This window comes from Heteronotia binoei, chromosome 12, assembly GCF_032191835.1.
Source record: "Heteronotia binoei isolate CCM8104 ecotype False Entrance Well chromosome 12, APGP_CSIRO_Hbin_v1, whole genome shotgun sequence".
Classification (NCBI taxonomy): domain Eukaryota; kingdom Metazoa; phylum Chordata; class Lepidosauria; order Squamata; family Gekkonidae; genus Heteronotia; species Heteronotia binoei.
The window spans coordinates 76703904-76724048 of NC_083234.1; the positions used below are offsets into that span (position 1 = coordinate 76703904).

At 49.1% G+C, this 20145-nt stretch overlaps 1 protein-coding gene across 1 annotated transcript; it reads left to right on the forward strand.

Moving 5' to 3' along the window:
• The first annotated feature begins 1457 nt into the window (after positions 1-1457).
• TOR1B (torsin family 1 member B) lies at positions 1458-18489 on the forward strand. The gene is made up of 5 exons (XM_060250646.1): positions 1458-1665; positions 3287-3552; positions 5666-5841; positions 11496-11623; positions 15316-18489. Exons 1-5 carry the CDS (start codon positions 1458-1460, stop codon positions 15555-15557), a joined length of 1020 nt encoding a protein of 339 aa, XP_060106629.1. The 3' UTR covers positions 15558-18489.
• Positions 18490-20145: the final 1656 nt, after the last annotated feature.

Sequence of the window (20145 nt, forward strand, 5' to 3'; positions counted from 1 at the left end):
TTTTTGTTTTTCAAAGACTCGTAACTCCAGGGCTTTTTTTTTAAAATAGGAATAGACAGGAATGGAGTTTTGCTGGTTTGGCATCTGGGGTGTGGCCTAATATGCAAATGGATTCCTGCTGGGTTTTTCCTACAAAAAGAAGCCCTGGGTAACCCTAAACAAACATCTCATTAAATGATGCCAAACTACAGAATCAGATCCAACCCACAGCAAACTATAACACAAGCTTCACTGTGATTGCATACACAAATGCCTCCTTGGACACTTCTGCTGTTATTAAACAGTGTTCCGCACTAGACCTTTAATCCTGGTTCGGCCCTGTCCCCAAACTGACATTCTGCACTTGAATCATGGAATCACTGAAACTAACTCTTAAGGGTTTATGATTCTATAATTCCAATGTAGAAAATCAATCTTAGGACAGAGCAGAACCAGAATTAAAGGTCTAGTGCAGAATTGGCCATTGTGCTATTGGAACAGGCTTTTTTTGTAGCAGGAATTCCTTTGCATATTAGGCCACACACCCCTGCTGTAGCCAATCCTCCAAGAGCTCTTAGTCCAGGGCCTCCTGTAAATTCCAGGAAGATTGGCTACATCAGGGGGTGTGGCCTAATATGCAAAGGAGTTCCTGCTATAAAAGAAGCCCTGATTCTATGATGATCATAGAATCCTAGAATTGGAAGGGACCTCCAGGGTCATCTAGTCCAACCCCCTGCACAATGCAGGAAACTCACAAACACTTCCCCCTAAATTCACAGGATCTTCATTGCTGTCAGATGGCCATCCAGCCTCTGTTTAAAAACCTCCAAGGAAGGAGAGCCCCCCACCTCCCGAGGAAGCCTGTTCCACATGCATCAGATGTTTGAGAGCCACACGGAAGGAAGGGAGGGAGGGAGGAAGGAATCAGAGTTGGAAGGGACCTCCAGGGTCATCCAGTCCAACCCCCTGCACAATGCAGGAAACTCACAAACACCTCCCCCTAAATTCACAGGATCCTCATTGCTGTCAGATGGCCATCTAGCCTCTGTCGAAAAACCTCCAAGGAAGGAGGAGGAGGAGGAGGAGGAGGAGGAGGAGGAGGAGGAGGAGGAGGAGGAGGAGGAGGATGATGATGATGATGATGATGATGATGATGATGATAAGATGATGATGATGATGATGATGATGATGATGATGATGATGATGATGATGATGATGATGATGATGATGATGATGATGATGATGATGATGATGAACAGCCTTCACAGCGGGACACCCGCCTCGCCCAGAGAGAGCAGAGAACGCGAAGAAACCCGAAGCCTCCCGCTTCCCTCTTAGCCGCCGTGGGGCGGAAGTGTGGCTGGGAAGCGGCATCTGCCCTTCCCCGAGATGGCCGCCGGAACGGAAGTGGCGCGGGGGCTGCCGGGAGTTGTAGTCCGCGCCTTCCCCGGGGCTCCGTGCGAGCGAGTGGGAGCGCCATGCAGCCGGGGCTGGGGCCGGGGCTGCTGCTGCTGCTGGTGGCGCTGCCGGGCGGGGGTCCGCGGGGGTCGGCTGCGCTGGAGCCCATCAGCGTGGGCATCGCCATCGGGGCGGCCTCGGCGCTCACCGGCTACCTCTCCTACCCGGGCTTCTACTGCGGCTTCGTGGAGTGCTGCCCCGGCGAGCGGGACCGGCCCAACGGAACGGGTACCCATGGCGGGGGGAGGGAAGCCAGCAGCGGGAGCAGAACCGGACCAGGGAGCGGGGCTGCAAAACCGGTCCCCTTGCCTGGTGCAATGCAACTCCTGGGGGAGAGGCCGGTGCTGGGACTGGGATTGGGTCTGGATCAGCAGGACTGGCGCCCAGAACCAGCACCTGGGAGAACTGGTGGTGTCAAGAGCAGCTGGTGGGCGGGGGGTGGGGCAGGGGAAGCCCCCAGCAGAAGCAGGTCTGTAAGGTGATCCTAAAGGAGCACAAGTGGTTGTGAGAAAGAGGGGCAGAAGGAAGTTGGGAGTCCAGGGGCTCCTTTAAGACTAACCAAGTTCAATTTGGGGTATAAGCTTTTGTGTGCATGCCCGCTTTCATAGATTCAGCTGGGTAGCCATGTGGGCCTGAAACAAGAGGAGAAAGTTTTTACTCCAGTGGCACCTTTAAGACCAAGGAAGTTTAATTCCGGCTGTAAGCTTTGGTGTGCGTGCACACTTCTTCAGATACAATGAAAAGGAGTCACCAACCAGCACATACAGTGGTACGTGATTCAGGCGGCTGAGAGGTGATATGATCACCATCTTCAAGTCCTGAGAGCCAGTTTGGTGTAGTGGTGAAGTGCGCAGACTCTTATCTGGGAGAACCGGGTTTGATTCCCCACTCCCCCACTTGCACCTGCTGAGATGGCCTTGGGACAGCCATAGCTTTCATAGAGGCTGATTCCCCACTCCTCCACTTGCACCTGCTGAGATGGCCTTGGGTCAGCCATAGAGGCTGTCCTTGAAAGGGCAGCTGCTGTAAAAGCACTCTCAGCCCCACCTACCTCACAGGGTGTTTGTTGTGGGGGAGGGGGGGAAGGTAGAGGAGATTGTGACTGCTCTGAGACTCTGAGATTCAGAGTATAGGGCGGAATATAAATCCAAAATCCAAATCTTCTTCTTTGTAGGACTGTCGTCTAGAGGATGGGGCGGAATTGTTTTCTGTGGCCCCAGAAGGTAGGACCAGAACAAATGGGTTGAAATTAAATCAGAAGAGTTTCCGACTCAACATTAGGAAGAACTTCCTTGCTGTTAGAGCAATTCCTCAGTGGAACAGGCTTCCTCGGGAGGTGGTGGGCTCTTCTTCCTTGGAGGTTTTTAAAGAGAGGCTAGAGGGCCATCTGACAGCAATGAAGATCCTGTGAATTTAGGGGGAGGTGTTTGTGAGTTTCCTGCATTGTGCAGGGGGTTGGACTAGATGACCCTGGAGGTCCCTTCCAACTGTATGATTCTGTGAACTAGTACCTCAGAGCTGGGGGTGTCAACAGCAGGGGGGACAGGAGAACTGGAGAAGCAGAAGCAGTCCTGTAGAGTGATCCAAAAGAACCATATGTGGTGGCAGAAAGGGAGGCAGCAAAAAGTTGTGGCTCTTTTAAAACTAACCAAGTATAATTCTGGGTAGAAGCTTTGGTGTGCACGCACACTTCTTCAGATACATTGAAGCGGAGTCATCAGCCATTACATGTGGGTAGTCTACAGGTGAGGAAAGGCCGGGGGGGGGGTAGCGAGAGAAGCTGGCTGAAGCATGCCTCCCTCCCCATCTCTCAAGCCTTCCTCACCCTTTCTCTTGCTGGCTGGCTCAGCGCTCAGGCTCAGTCTGGATGCCAAACTCTTCGGGCAGCACCTGGCCAAAGAGGTGATCCTGAAAGCCCTGACCGGCTTCGCCAACAACCCCAACCCGAAGAAGCCGCTGACCCTCTCTCTGCACGGCTGGGCCGGCACCGGCAAGAACTTCGTCAGCCAGATCATCGCCGAGAACCTCCACAAAGCTGGCCTGAAGAGTAAATTTGTGCACCTTTTCCTCTCCACTCTGCATTTCCCACACGATCATGAGGTTAAGCTGTACAAGGTGAGCAGGAGAAGACCTTTGGGGCTTCTTGGAGGGATGCAAACTGGACTGCCTTTTAAAAGTCGGGCTGTGCACAGAGTCTTTGCAATGCTTGTCTTGCTTAGAAGCATAGAAACTTAATGACTTATTTGTGTTGTGACTTGTGCAAAGGTTTCCTTTGAACTTGCTCTGAATCTAGAAAGTTCTAGGGTCAGTCCTTAGAAACTGTAAGGGGATTTCTAGTAGTGCCTTAGAAGGTCCTTTCGCTGCCTGGAAAGCTATTACCAGTCTGAGAAGGCACAAGCAAGCAGAAGGAACTGATACTCAGACTGACAGTCACTGGCAATCTTTAAGCAGCAGCTGGGTGAACTCTGGTTAGGGATGCTGCAGGCTGGCACTGCATTGAACAGGGGGCTGGACTAGATGGCCTCTATGGTTCCTTCCAACTGTATGATTCTATGACTCTGTCACAGGCATGTTTATATGTTCATCTTCACAGTGTTGCTTGCCACTTCCAAACGAAACAAAGTGCTGGTTATGTTTGGATCCTGTTTCTGTGAGCATTTAAAGCTGGGTTTTTTTGGCACCGTTCTTAATCATGTGCCTTCGTGGAAGAGGATGAGAAAAGGAAAGTGAAATTTAAAAACTGGTTTGTTCACTTCTCCTTTGTTTGAGAAGATTGTTTGCAAGCCCTTAGAAACTCGGCTCTCGTATCTCAGTTCTTTAAAACGGGGGACGTTTTTTGCTGGAAATCACAGGAGTAATGAATGGTACTTGGTCACAATAGATTTATTGATCTTGAGAGCTGTTACAATGTTCCCTCTAAGCTGCAGAGTCTTGGGAGCAAAAATTCCACTTTGTGAGCTACTGGCATTAAAGTTGTGAGCTACTGACATTAAAGTTGTGAGCAACTGCATAAATCACTGTGCTCTGGGGCCTTCCTTCCTGAGCTAAGATAAAAATGTGTGAGCTGGAGGCTAAAAATCTAGCTCACGTTAATTCAGTTTAGAGGGAACACCGGTTACAAACTTATATTGCAGAAGCTGGCAATATAAAAAGTATAAGAGCTATGTAAGTTGGATGAGGAAATGAAATGAATAAGTGACACAGAAAGATCAAAGAGAGATGAGGATAAAAGTGGGTAAATTAGGGTTGCCAACGTCCAGGTGGTGTGTTTTAAAGGGGTGTTAGCATAAAGTATCAGCAAAGAGAAACCATACAGCCCACCAAGTAGTAACCTTCAAAAAACTGCCATAACATTCAGCTTGCTATATTGCAAATGTGTAATATTCTCTAAGGTTGGTGGTCACACAACCCCAGAAATCTTTTACAACATGAGTGACAAAGATGCTCACAGGTGCCAGAATAATGTATTCACAGGCACCACAATGAAATATTTGCAATGAAAGTTTACAGAAACAGAAATAAATGACTTTAAATGAGTACTAACAAAGGTGCTCTGTAATCCTTCGACATAAATATACAGAAGGATTAAAGACTCTTCAGTAATTACAGTTAAGAATATAGTAAAACACTTGCAAAGTAACAGCTAAAAGCACTTGAAAAATAGCAACGAAAAACACCCGTTCCAGATATTAATATGTTTCAAATTCCCTTCGTCAGTTTCAGTTTCAATTTGACTGGCTGCTTCCTTGGAACTGAATTTCTGTATAACTCAGTATTGACATAAAGTTCACAACATTAAAGTAGAACCCACAGGTTCTCTGCTTTGTGGGGTGCCTCTATGGCGGGGGTGGCCAACGGTAGCTCTCCAGATGTTTTTTTGCCTACAACTCCCATCAGCCCCAACCAGCACGGCCAATGGCTGGGGCTGATGGGAGTTGTAGGCAAAAAAACATCTGGAGAGCTACCGTTGGCCACCCCTGCACTATGGCATTGTACCCTGCTGAGGTCCCACCCTCTCCCCAAACCCTGCCCCCCCCCCCCCCCGGGAGCCACTCCAAAATCTTCAGGAATTTTCCAACCCAGATCTGGCAACCCCAGTTAACGATTGCATTAGAATAAAGAGGCTCCTTCTTTTGCAGAGTTCTGATTTTCTCTCAAGCTTCTGTAGCCCTTTAAGCTCGAAACAGCTGCAGCATTAACCTTGACTCTTTGGTCCCTTTTCGTCCAGGACCAATTGCAGAACTGGATCCGGGGTAACGTGACCGCTTGTGCAAAGTCCGTGTTCATATTTGATGAAATGGATAAGCTTCACCCGGGGCTGATCGACGCCATCAAGCCGTTCCTCGACTACTACGAGCAGATTGATGGGGTATCTTATCGAAGAGCCATCTTTATTTTCCTCAGGTCAGTGGCCTTTTCGGTCCGGCTGAAGACCCTCTGGCTGCAGGTGAATGTGTGTGCTTTAAGGGAGCAGGACCCTTGGGGAAATGGGCTTGCCTCGTTTCATTCCAGCAACAACAAAAATCTCAGTTCCAGGATCAGGCTTAGTGAGAAACCAGAGTCATGTAAGGCAGCTGTGCACAGCAGTGACTGGCTGGTGCTTGTGACAAAGCGAATCAGCTTTTCAACTTTAAACATTTTGGTGTGCTTTTTAAATAATGCAAAAAGGGAAAAAAAGCTGAATAAATCTACAAGCAACACATTAAGTAAAGGTGGGATGTCACTTGGCAGCACGAGGCAGGGGAAGGCAAGATGTCCTGCTTCTTCTATCACATGCTTGTTCTTGTCCTGCTCTTCCTTCAAGGAGCTAGGATCTGGAGCCTGAATGCTGTTCAGATCTCTCCAGATCATCCACACATAGCTGAGGCACCTAGCGAGCTTCAAGGATAAGGGGAGGCATGACCCTGGATCTCCCAATGTGGAACCAGCTGCCTAGGAAGGTGCTGAGCTCCCTTTCATTGGCAGTCTTCAAAACGCGTCTGGATGATTATTTGTCGGAGATGCTTGAGGCAGATCCTGCATGGAGCAGGGGGTTGGACTAGATCAAGGATGGCCAAACTTGCTTAACATAAGAGCTACGTAGAATAAATGTGAGATGTTCAAGAGCCACAAGACAGGAAGGAAGGAAGGATGGTAAGAAAGGTGGAAAGAAAGCAAATAGATGACAGAGGGAGAAAAAGGTGGAAAGAAAGCAACTTTAACTTTAAATGCATTCTCCAAGCCACCAGCTGGCTTGGCTTGGAGAATTGATTTAAAAGACAAATGCCTTCTCCAAGCTGGCCAATGGGACAGTGGGGTCTTAAAGAGCCAAACAATATGAGTGAAAGAGCCACATGTGGCTCCCGAGCCACAGTTTGGCCACCCCTGGACTAGATGGTCTGTATGGCCCCTTCCAGCTCTATGATTCTATTCTGACAGGCTGATTCCGATACTGCACTGGTATCTCATTCACTGTGTGTATTCAGTCATTTGCTAAATGGCTTTTGTAACCGACGTCCTCTTTTATTTGATGCAACTCAACCTCAACTTCCTCCTCCTCTCTCAAACCGCTTTCCACCATCTCAGAATCTTCACCCGGTCTATCCTACTCATCATAATGAAGATGGTGCTCCTCTTTCCTGTACCGTGTGAAGGCTCTTCCTTTCTGCTCCCATTCTGTTTCAGCATCTTCTATGGATTTTGCAAGATGTCCTTTCCTGTTCCCGGAAAAAGTAGAGGAAGGGGACAAGGTGATTAGGAGATTAAAGCACCTTCCCTTTGAGGAAAGGCTGAAGAGTCTGGGACTTTTCAGTTTAGAAAAGCAATGACTGGGGGCGGCGAATGACATGAGAGAGGTTTATAAAACTATGCATGAGGTGGAAAGAGTTGACAAAGAGAAATGTTTCTTCCTCTCCCAAAATGCTAGAACTCGAGGGCATCTGATTGAGCTGGTGGGTGGTAGGTTAAAGATGGACAAAAGGAAATACTTCTTTACACAGAGAGCAATTACTCTGCCACAGAATGTAGTGATGACCGCAGAAATAAACAACTTTAAAAAGGGGATTAGATAGATTCTTGGAGGATCGGTGGATATTGGCCATGGTGATTAAATAGAACCTCCATCTTCAGAGGCAGTAAACCACTGGATCCCAGGGCCGGGAGGCAACATCAGGGGAAGGCCTTGGCCTCTGTGCCCTGTTGGTGGCCCTCTGGAGTAACTGGTTGTCCATAGTGTGAGACAGGATGCTGAACTAGATGGACCCTCACTGGTCTGATTCAGCAGAGCTCTTCTGATGTTCTAGCGAAGGCCTTGGCCTCCATGCCCTATTGTTGAACCTTCAGAGGAACTAGCTGGCCACTGTGTGAGACAGGATGCTGGACTAGATGGACCACAGGTTTGACCCAGCAGGGCTTTTCAGATGTTCCTCTGACAGACCCATTCAGCCTCCAGATCCTCACTCCTCTGGCAACCAAAATTATATCCCTGTACTACCATCTGCACCATAACAACTAAACTCTTTCCTCAGCAGCTTGAATGATGGACCCATGGTTTTTTTGCTTCAGTGTTGTTGTCTTGAGCTGCAAGGGAAGGAAAGGTCCCCTGTGCAAGCACCAGTCGTTTCCGACTCTGGGGTGACGTTGCTTTCACAACGTTTTCATGGCAGACTTTTTACAGGGTGGTTTGCCATTGCCTTCCCCAGTCTTTTACACTTTCCCCCCAGCAAGCTGGGGACTCATTTGACCGACCTCGGAAGGATGGAAGGCTGAGTCAACCTTGGGCCGGCTACCTGAATCCAGCTTCTGCCGGAATCGAACTCAGGTCATGAGCAGAGAGACTGCAATACTGCTGCTTTACCACTCTGCACCACGGGGCTGCAAAGTTAGGGACAATTTAACTGTGGGCAAGATGGACACTTTACATGATAAGCTTTAAGTTAGCCTGTTAGTAAACCTTCTGGCCAACTTGGACATTTGAACCCCAAAACAGAACCTCAAAATCTACTCAACCTATTTCCCTTCTCCCAAAATACATGAAATAATTCTCCTGGGTCTCAGTGGCCTACACCTTGGGAGCCAGAAAAAGGCAGTTTCTATTTTTGCTTCTTACACATAACTTGCTACCTGGTTCTTTTTAAGTGGAGAGGCTGGGGACTGAACCTGAATCTTTCTGCCTGCCAAGCGGAGGCTCTGTCATTGAGCCACAGCCCCTCTCCCAAATTTGCACATGAAGCTGCCTTCTACTGCATCAGTCCCCCTTTTCATCATGGTGGGTATTGTCTGCTCAGACGGGCAGCAGCTCTCCGGGGTCTCTGGCTGAGGTTTTTCACATCCGCCTACTGCCTGGCTCTTTTTAACTGGCATTGCAGCTGGGGATTGAAGCTGGGGTCTGTTGCATGCCCAGCAGAGGTTCTGCCCCTGAATTGTACCCCACTTCTCCCCCCTGCCCCACTGATTTCTACCCATCGTGGTTTCAGAGTGACTGGTTACTGGAGCTCTGACTGGAAACCAGGTTCAACCTCAGTGAAGCTAGAGAGAAGGACCGGAGAAAAAGGAAGCTAAAATCCAGGGGGAGCCTGACCTGTTCTGAGTCCCTCAGAGCAAGGCCAGAATAAGCACGTGATCAAAAGAGCAGGCTCAAGACAGTCCTGAGGTGATCCACCCACTGATGCTTTTGCCAGTTTGGCGGAGTGGTTAAGAGTGGCGGGCTCTCATCCGGTGGGATTCCCCCCCTCCACTTCCACATGCAGCCAGGGCCAGTCACCCAGGGCCAGTCACAGTTCTCTCTGAGCTCTCTCAGCCCCACTTACCCCACAATCAGTGTTACCTCTAAATTGAGTTAGTGTGAACTAGCTCACAGTTTTTTAGAACATAAGATAAGCCATATTGGATCAGGCCAGTGGCCCATCCAGTCCAACACTCTGTGTCACACAGTGGCCAAAAAACCCAGGCGCCATTGGGAGATCCACCAGTGGACACTAGAAGCCTCCAGCTCACACATTTTTGTCTTAGCTCAGGAAAAATGGCCCCACTCATTTATGCAGTAGCTTGCAATTTTAATGCTGGAACCTCACAAAGTAGAATTTTTACTCACAAGCAGTGTTCCCTCTAAGCTGATCATAAATAGATCCCTCCTAGAGGGGCATTTTCCAACGCCTCTGAAAGAGGCCTTGGTCCGCCCCCTCTTGAAAAAACCTACAGCAGACCCGGCCGAATTGGCAAACTACCGACCGGTGTCCAATTTACCATTTTTAGGTAAAACTATCGAGAGGGCAGTGGCGTTACAGCTACAGAGATTTCTAGATGACGCTTCTGTCTTAGACCCGTGCCAGTCTGGCTTCCGACCAGGCCACGGGACGGAGACGGTCCTGGTCGCCTTGGTGGACGACCTCCAGCGGCAACTGGATCGAGGCGGTGCGGCAATACTGATGTTATTAGATCTGTCGGCTGCATTTGATACAGTCGACCATCGGTTGCTGATCCACCGCCTCGCCGACATAGGGGTTGAGGGGCTAGCCTTACAATGGCTTTCCTCCTTCCTCATGGGTCGGGGACAGAGGGTGGCGATTGGGGGTGAGCGATCCCAGAGGCGCACACTAGACTGTGGGGTGCCCCAGGGAGCAGTTCTCTCCCCGATGTTATTCAACATCTATATGCGCCCCCTCGCCCAAATTGCCCGGAGATTTGGGCTGGGTTGCCATCAATACGCAGATGACACCCAGCTCTATCTACTAATGGACGGACGGCCCGCCTCCGCCCCGGGGAACCTGGACCGGGCTTTGCGGGCTGTTGCAACGTGGCTTAGACTGAGTGGGCTGAAGTTAAATCCAGCGAAGACAGAGGTTCTCCATGTGGGTCGTGGCACTCTGGGGAAGGAAATATCTCTCCCAGCCTTTGACAAGGCGCCGCTGAAGACGTCGCAGCGGGTAAAGAGCCTGGGCGTCTTACTGGAGCCTTCATTATCAATGGAGGCCCAGATAACAGCCACTGCCAAATCAGCATTCTTCCACCTGAGGCGGGCGAGGCAGCTGGCACCTTTCCTAGAGCGTCAGGACCTAGCAATGGTGATCCACGCGACGGTCACCTCAAGACTGGACTACTGTAACGCTCTCTACATGGGGCTGCCTCTGTACCGGACCCGGGAGCTGCAGCTAGTGCAGAACGCGGCGGCCAGGCTGTTACTTGGTCTCCCAAGATGGGAGCATATACGGCCGGGGCTGCGCGGACTGCACTGGCTGCCAATCGTATACCGGATCCAGTACAAAGTGCTGGTCATAACCTTTAAAGCCCTATATGGCCAAGGACCGACCTACCTGAGGGACCGTCTCTCCCCATATGAGCCCCAGAGAGCACTGAGGTCAGTGGGGAAAAGCAGACTGAACATCCCTGGGCCAAAAGAAGTTAAACTTCAAAGCACCCGCACTCGGGCCTTTTCCGTTGCGGCCCCACAACTCTGGAACCAACTCCCAGAGGAGGTGCGGGCCCTGCGGAACTTAGACCAGTTCCGCAGGGCCTGCAAGACCGCCCTCTTCAAACAGACATTCACCAATAACTGAATTAATGTTTACCGCCAGATTAATAACGTTTACCGCCAGTGTTGATTTAGGAATGTTTTAATTAATTATTGATTATTGACTGATTTTAATGTGAATTTCAATGTGAATTTAATGTTTTTATTACTGTATTGTTTACTTGAAAAGCTGTTAGCTGCCCTGAGCCTGCTTCGGCGGGGGACGGCGGGATATAAATAAAATTTTACATTACATTACATTTACAAGCTGAGTTAGCGTGAGCTAACTCACGGGGTTTTAGCCTCCAGCTCACACATTTTTGTCTTAGCTCAGGAAGGATGGTCCCAGAGCACACTAATTTACGCAGTTGCTCACAACTTTAATGCCAGTCGCTCGCAAAGTAGAATTTTTGTTCACAACGCTCCACAGCTTAGAGGGAGTATTGCCCACAAAGGTGTCTTGTTGTGGGGAGAGGAAGGGAAGGCGATTGTCAGCCGCTCCGAGACGCCTTCAGGTTGTGAAGGGCAGGGTATAGATTAGAACCAACTCTTCGTTTCTGTTTTGGGGCAGCAACGCGGGGGGCGACCTCATCACCAAAGTGGCCTTGGACTTCTGGAGGAGCGGGCAGGCCAGGAAAGATATCCAGCTGAAAGACTTGGAGCCTGTGCTGTCTGTGGGCGTTTTCAACAACAAGAACAGTGAGTGGTGTTCTTCCTTTCCCCCGTGAAGAAGCAGCTTCTGTGTAGCGGAAATACTGGAAGGGTTCAAAAGGTGGAGGGCAGAGACTTCCTTTCCGTTCTGCATGTATAGTTGGCTTGGAGCTAAACAATAGCTGCGCAGAGCATCTGTGGTAGCGGCCAGCGGTCAATTCTGCCCCTGAATCATACCCCACTGATTTCTGCCCAAGAGCTTACAAAAAAGAGCCCTGAAAGCTCTTGGAGGATTGGCTATATCCGATTGGAATAATTAACAATGGAAATGGAGGACTGGCTATATTGGCAACCAAATAGATGAGACCGTCGTCCAGAAGGTAGCGGACAAGATGACGTTCTTCCCAACATGCAAAGGAGCAGAGGTCCATCATTGGCTATTAGCCACAGTGTATTGTTGGAACTCTCTGTCTGGGGCAGGGATGCTCTATATTCTTGGTGCTTGGAGGGGGGGTGTACAGCGGGTGAGTTTCTAGTGTCCTGGCTCCACTGATGGACCTTCTGATGACACCTGGGGTTTTTTGGCCACTGTGTGACACAGAGTGTTGGACTGGATGGGCCCTTGGCCTGATCCAACATGGCTTCTCTTATGTTCTTCTGTGACACAGAGTGTTGGACTGGATGGGCCACTGCCCTGATCCAACATGGCTTCTCTTATGTTCTTATGTGACACAGAGTGTTGGACTGGAGGTGCCACTGGCCTGTTCCAACATGGCTTCTCTTATGTTCTTATGTGACACAGAGTGTTGGACTGGATGGGCCGCTGGCCTGATCCAACATGGCTTCTCTTATGTTCTTATGTGACACAGAGTGTTGGACTGGAGGTGCCACTGGCCTGTTCCAACATGGCTTCTCTTATGTTCTTATGTGACACAGAGTGTTGGACTGGATGGGCCATTGGCCAGATCCAACATGGCTTCTCTTATGTTCTTCTGTGACACAGAGTGTTGAACTGGATGGGCCATTGGCCTGATCTAACATGGCTTCTCTTATGTTCTTCTGTGACACAGAGTGTTGGACTGGAGGGGCCCTTGACCTGATCCAACATGGCTTCTCATATGTTCTTCTGTGACACAGAGTGTTGGACTGGATGGGCCACTGGCCTGATCCAACATGGCTTCTCTTATGTTCTTATGTGACACAGAGTGTTGGACTGGATGGGCCGCTGGCCTGATCCAACATGGCTTCTCTTATGTTCTTATGTGACACAGAGTGTTGGACTGGATGGGCCACTGGCCTGATCCAACAGGGCTTCTCTTATGTTCTTATGTGACACAGAGTGTTGGACTGGATGGGCCACTGGCCTGATCCAACAGGGCTTCTCTTATGTTCTTATGTGACACAGAGTGTTGGACTGGATGGGCCACTGGCCTGATCCAACATGGCGTCTCTTATGTTCTTATGTGACACAGAGTGTTGGACTGGATGGGCCGTTGGCCTGATCCAACATGGCTTCTCTTATGTTCTTCTGTGACACAGAGTGTTGGACTGGATGGGCCACTGGCCTGATCCAACATGGCTTCTCTTATGTTCTTATGTGACACAGAGTGTTGGACTGGATGGGCCACTGGCCTGATCCAATATGGCTTCTCTTATGTTCTTATGTGACACAGAGTGTTGGACTGTAGGGGCTGTTGGCCTGATCCAACATGGCTTCTCTTATGTTCTTATGTGACACAGAGTGTTGGACTGGAGGGGCCGTTGGCCTGATCCAACATGGCTTCTCTTATGTTCTTATGTGACACAGAGTGTTGGACTGGAGGGGCCACTGGCCTGATCCAACATGGCTTCTCTTATGTTCTTATGTGACACAGAGTGTTGGACTGGATGGGCCATTGGCCTGATCCAACATGGCTTCTCTTATGTTCTTATGTGACACAGAGTGTTGGACTGGAGGGGCCACTGGCCTGATCCAACATGGCTTCTCTTATGTTCTTGCTTCTGCTACAAAATGACCCCTGGTAGCGGCTAAGCTGACCATTGCTTTAAGCCAGGTTTTTATCTTTTAAAAAATTTCATTCATTTTATTTATATCCCATCCTTCTGCCCAGTGTGTTGCGTTCCTTTCCATTCTGCATGTCTAGTTGGCTTGGAGCTAGACACTAGCTGCGCAGAGTGTCTGTGGTAGCGGCTAGGGGTCATTTGGTAGCAGGAGCTCTTTTGCCTATTAGGCCACACACTCCTGCTGTAGCCAATCCTCCAGGAGCTTACAAAAAAGAGCCTTGTAATCTCTTGGAGGATTGGCTACAGGGGTGTTTGCGTGGCCTAATATGCAAAGGAGCTCCTGCTACCAAATGACCCCTGGTAACAGCTAAGATGGCCATTGCTTTAAGTCAGGTTTTTCTCTTATTTTAATTTTATTCACTTTAATTTTATCCCACCTTTCTGCCCAGTGTGTTGCAACCTGTTCTTCTGGCTCCTTCTGCAAAACAGAGTGGGTCCCTCGGAATACAAAGCGTAGCCATGGTTGGGATGGATGAGCAGAACTTCGGTCTTGATACTCGGTTGCCCTGTTCTCAAATCCCAGCCAAGGTAGTGCTTCTCTACATGGCACGAAGGGGTTTTACTTAGTGCCTTTTTTATTCTTCCCAGGAAATCAGAGCGATGTTATGTTCTTCGCTCCACCTCCCTCTCAAAACCACCCTGTCAGGCAGGTTTAGGCTTCCGTGGCAGAGGAAGTATTTGAACCTGGGACTCCCAGAAGATCCTAGTCTGAGAATCACAGCGACTTATTTATTTAATTTGTTCACTGTTTTTTGCAGTGGGGACTCATCATTCTGCTCCCCTCCATTTTGTTCTCACAACACTCCTGTGAGGTGGGTTCGGCTGAGAGTGTGTGACTGGCCTGAGGTCCCCCAGCAAGCTGCCACGGCATGAGGGGGGATTCGAACCTGGATCTCCCAGATACTAGTCTGACGTTCTTTACCACTACACCACACTGGCTCTCGAGTTGCGTTCAGTGCTGTATTTCAGGGAGGAGGAGAGCAGTATTTTCTGAAATGTCTGTCTCTTAGCAATGCGGATCCTGTGAATTTAGGGGGAGGTACTTGTGAGTTTCCTGCATTGTGCAGGGGGTTGGACTAGATGACCCTGGAGGTCCCTTCCAACTCTTATGATTCTGTGACCTAAGCTCAGTAGCTCTTTCACTCAGCTGGAAAAATAAAACACTGACTTTGAAAGTTTTCCCTTCCAGATCACCTGGAGTGAATTGTTACTTGCCTCAGGAGAGTAGTTGAACATATGAACATATGAAGCTGCCTTATACCGAATCAGACACTTGGTCCATCAAAGTCAGTATTGTCTTCTCAGACTGGCAGCGGCTCTCCAGGGTCTCAAGCGGAGGTTTTTCACACCTATTTGCCTGGACCCTTTTTGGGAGATGCCAGGGATTGAACCTGGGACCTTCTGCTTCCCAAGCAGATGCTTACCACTGAGCCACAGCCCCATTCATGGCTCTCCAGGGTCTCAAGCGGAGGTTTTTCACACCTATTTGCCTGGACCCTTTTTGAGAGATGCCAGGGATTGAACCTGGGACCTTCTGCTTCCCAAGCAGATGCTCTACCACTGAGCCACCGTCCCTCCACCATGTTCCTTCTCATGGTTAATTATTTCCATTGTTAATTATTCCCTTGACTATTGTGATTTCTTCCCCTGTTAATTCTTCCCCTGACTTCCCCCAGGTGGCCTGTGGCACAGCAGCCTGATCGACCGAAACCTCATAGACTACTTCGTCCCCTTCCTCCCCCTGGAGTACAAGCACGTGAAAATGTGCATCCGGGCAGAGATGCAGTCCCGTGGCAACCAAATAGATGAGACCGTCGTCCAGAAGGTGGCGGACGAGATGACCTTCTTCCCAAAAGAGGAGCGGATCTACTCTGTCAAAGGCTGCAAGACAGTTCAGACCAAGTTGGACTTCTATTGAGATACATATATATATTTTTAACAACACTAAACTGGGAAGAGGAGGACGATAAACATTTTGGCCTTCCTGCCACCTCTGCTTTTTTGATGCACTTTTTTGGGGGGGGGGGCAGGGGGCAGGAAACATATCTGTGGGTCTGCACTTTTAAATGCTTTGTGGCATGAGATGTGTTTTCAGGGAGCTGCCGGGTTTTTGTGGTCCAGCCCGGGTCTCTTCCTTTCTGACTGCGCTGCGATCGGAGGGTTGCCTTCTTAGATTTCAGAGGCACCTTTAGAAGCAGGAAGCGCCACAAAGCAGTGATGCGTGGAGTTCTGTTAGGTGACAGCTGAAATGCTGCCTCGTCTCCGTATCCCTCTTGGCTGCAAAGCTAAAGGAGAACGTTACAGAATTCTGTTATGTGTTGTCTGTTACACCCAACCACCCCCCCCCTTTAATCTCAATTTGGCTTATCGAAATCATTGGGAAGTTGAGTGCCTTCAGCTTGCTGGTAATCGTATAGATTGCTCAAGATGTTGATGGCTTGAAGGATACTGTAGAGGTCTCTGACTCTTTGCAATTGGCTTGCGACCAGGGCTTTTTTTGTCGCAGGAACTCTTGCATACTAGGCCACACGCCCCTGATATAGCCAACCCTCCTGGAGCTTACAGTAGACCCTGTACTAAGAGCCCTTTAAGCTCTTGGAGGATTGGCTACACCAGGGGTGTGCGGTCTAGCATGCAAGGGAGTTCCTGCTACAAAAAAGGCCCTGCTTGTGACTAATGGGTGGCCAGCTCCCTGTGACTGGAAGAGCCGTTTCTCTGTCCATAGGACTCTAAGCGAAGCCACCTTTGACCATAAGAAAGTGACAGAGCTCTGGGGAAACTGGTAGCGAATGGCAAAAGTCCTCCTTCTGCCCCCTTTGATTGGGAGTAAGGACAAGCTTTCTCCTCCTTAGAGCAAACCTCCTCTCCTTTTGGGGCCCAAGAAAGTCTTTGTGTGGTTGCCCATGGCATTCTATGCCCGTCATTTGGTTTTGTGCTTTTTTCAGCACCGCAAGAATGAGGATTTCATTCCCAGTGTCGCTGTTACTGCTTAACCGCATCTTTGGCCTGCGTGCAACCCCACAGTTAAGAAAACCTAAGTGCCCTTATGTTGTCTTATGAGAAGGTGGTGATTTCTGCTGTTTCCATCCTATCCTTCCAGCCCCATTCCAGCCCAGGGGGAGCATGGACCCTCAGGAACAGCACAGGGGCAAAGAGCATGCCCTTTTTAGGAACACCTGCATTTCTTTACCTTTTCTGGTTGGACCCAAGGACAGTGCTTGGAACTGTTCCATCTGAGACGAGGAGCTCCTAACCTCAGGTACGGCACCCAACCCATGCAACATAGTCCTGCGTGCCTTTTTTATGGAATTAATTTTAAGTAGCGCATTTTTTTTAAACCTCAATCCCCATAATGAAGTCATTAGGGATTTTGTAGTATATTTTTAAGAAGTAAGTCAGAAGGAAATGGAAAAGCTTGCTCAGGAGCGACCATTTCATCTCTATTCTTAAAGCCGCTTGGAAAAGCATTATTTTTTTAGATGTCACCAGCAAATATCTGCCTAGTGGTGGGAACAGGGAGGATGACCAGAGTGGCGCTGAAAGACTCACTGATGGCCTGGTTCCTTAGAAGGCCTATTTCACACATGAAGGAGAAGGAGGTGGTAGAACCTGAAAGGGCAACTTCAGGTTGTGGGTGGGGAAGGGGGGAGTAGAGACACCTTTTGGCCTGATCCCCCTCTATTTAAGAACTTCATGCAGCTTTCAAATCGGCACAGCAAACAAAAGAGAAATGACATAGCCTTTCTGACCGGCGTGCTAGTTTTTCGGTGATTAAATGTGAAGGAATACCTCCAAGCTGGGATCTGCCGTCTGGTTTGGTCCGTTCTGCACATCTTGAGCATCTCTCACCACATTCTCCCGCATGTGTAGATCATGCCTCAGTCTTCTTAAACGTCAGATTGAATTTTACAGCCATGATGGAGGCAGGATAAGTGCTTCTTGCAAAACCGTGTCCTTTGTCCAGTTTATAAATGTGAAGCACATCTGTCCAGACTGGTTATTCTCTGCAGCAGCAGCAGCATTCCTGTCTCCCCAGCCCTCCATAAGAATTTAGACAGCTGCAGCTGGGCGGTGAAGGACTAATGCATCTGGGCCTTGTATCTCTGAAGTTGTTGCAAGGACTTGGTAGGGGCTGCTGCTGCAGTTCCCACATCCTTGTCTGGCTCAGTACCGGTGTATCTGCAAACTGGCCGAGAAAGGCGCAAAATAAGATGCTGCACAAAAGGCCAGGAAGTGCCTTGACTGAAGTTTGTAACGTGATCCCCCCTCCACCCCACCATGGGGGGGTTGCTAGCAGAAGTTCAGCATCCCTCAAAATTCTGTGGCTGCTTACCCTTCAGAATGCACAAGCGCATGACAGTGGGAACGCAGAAAAGGGGCCTTTGCCTTTTCACAGTCGGGAGCAGAATGTAAGAAATGCTCCAGAGAATAACCATCAACCTCTCAGTGGTGCAGGTTGCTCGCACTGAGGCAAGGAGTTTGTGAGTGTGTGTGAAATAATATTTTACCCAAAGAGTCTGTTGGAGTGCCATGTTTGCAGTGGAGCTGAAAAATGCTTTGGAATTACTTTATTTTTTAAGATGCATTTTAAATACTCTATATTGTGTTGCCTAAGGTCTTCAGTCTGTTATGCATGAATCTGTCAGCTGACCTTGGCTGCACCATAAATCCTTAAGAGCTGCTAATGCTGAGGCATTGAATCTTGGCAGTTGCTTTCCACTTCTCTAAGCCCACCCCCCACCCCATCCTCATTGTGGTCCAAAATTGTACAGTAGCAATTCTGATGCTCTCACTTGGAGGAACTGCAATTATTTCTGGTGAGCAGCTGCAATAAAAAAATTTAATTCACATTGCTACCTCTTTCTGTTCTCTGGTCGAACTCAAACCCTCTATTATAAGGGTGGCCAAACTTGCTTAATAAAAGAGCCAGATAGAATAAATGTCAGATGTTTGAGAGCCGCAAGACAGGGAGGGAGGGAGGGAGGGAAGGCAGGCAGATGGGAAGGGGAGAGGGAGGTGGAAAGAAAGCTGCCTAGCTCCCTCTATCCTGCTTAATGCTCAGAGAAAGAAAAGAAAAAAACCTTCAGGAGCATTGGCCAATATACCCTGGAGAAAAATTCCTTCCTGACAATGTTCCCTCTAAACTGCAGAATCTTGTGAGCAAAAATTCTGCTTTGTGAGCTGCTGGCATTCAAGTTGTGAGCTCCTGCATAAATTGGTGTGCTCTGGGGTCATCCTTCCTGAGCTAAGACAAAAATGTGTGAGCTGGGGTCATCCTTCCTGAGCTAAGACAAAAATGTGTGAGCTAGCTCATGATAACTCAGCTGAGAGGGAACACTGCTTCCTGACCCCAGAAAATGGTAGTCAGTGCTTTCCTGAGCATGTGAGCAAAGGCCAGAAACTGTCACACTGTTGCCTGGGGCTTCTCCTTCCATCCATCCATCCTCTGGATTCTAAGAACCAGCCTTGAAAATTCCCCGGTTGTCTTTCCCATGATGTGAAGAGATGAGATGCTGCTGCCTTTTCCTGAATCAGACCCCCTTGGTACATCAGGGCCACAATTGTCTACTCTGACTGACCTTGGCTCTCCAGGGTCTCAGACAGAGGTCTTTCACAGCACCTACTTCCCTGGTCCTTTGAGCTGGAGATGATGGGGATTGAACCTGGGAAATCCTGCATTCGAGGCAGATACTCTGTCAATGAGTCACAGCCCCTCCCTCATACAATCATAGAGTTGGAAGGGATCTCTAGGGTCATCTAGTCCAACCCACTGCACAATGCAGGAAACTCAGAAACACTTCCCCCTAAATTCACAGGATCTTCATTGCTGTCAGATGGCCATCTAGCCTCTGTTTAAAAACCTCCAAGGAGAGCCCACCACCTCCCGAGGAAACCTATTCCACTGAGGAATCGCTCTAACGGTCAGGAAGTTCCTCCTAATGTTGAACTGGAAACTCTTAATTTCAACCCATTGGTTCTGGTCCTATCTTCTGGGACCACAGAAAACAATTCCACACCATCCTCTATATGACAGCTCTTCAAGTACTTGAAGATGGTGATCATATCACCTCTCAGCCCTCTCCAGGCTAAACATCCCCAGCTCTTTCAACCTTTCCTCATAGGACTTGGTCTCCAGACCCCTCACCATCTTCGTCGCTCTCCTCTGGACCCATTCCAGCTTGTCTATATCCTTCTTAAAATGTGGTGCCCAAAACTGAAGACAATACTCCAGGTGAGGTCTTACCAGAGCAGAGCAAAGCGATACCATCACATCACGTGATCTGGACACTATACTTCTGTTGATACAGCCCAAAATTGCATTTGGAGAAGTTGGCCCACAACCTACCAGGTGGGCAACTGACAGACTTTTGAATTTGGCCAGTAGCTCCACCCTCTCTAGGTAAGGCCAGATGCCTTCCTAAGATTCCCATGGTGTCTAGCAGGTGCCGCCTTCTGGGTCTGGGCTGCAAATTGTTTTGATGGAAGAGAACTGCCTGTTCCGTGCC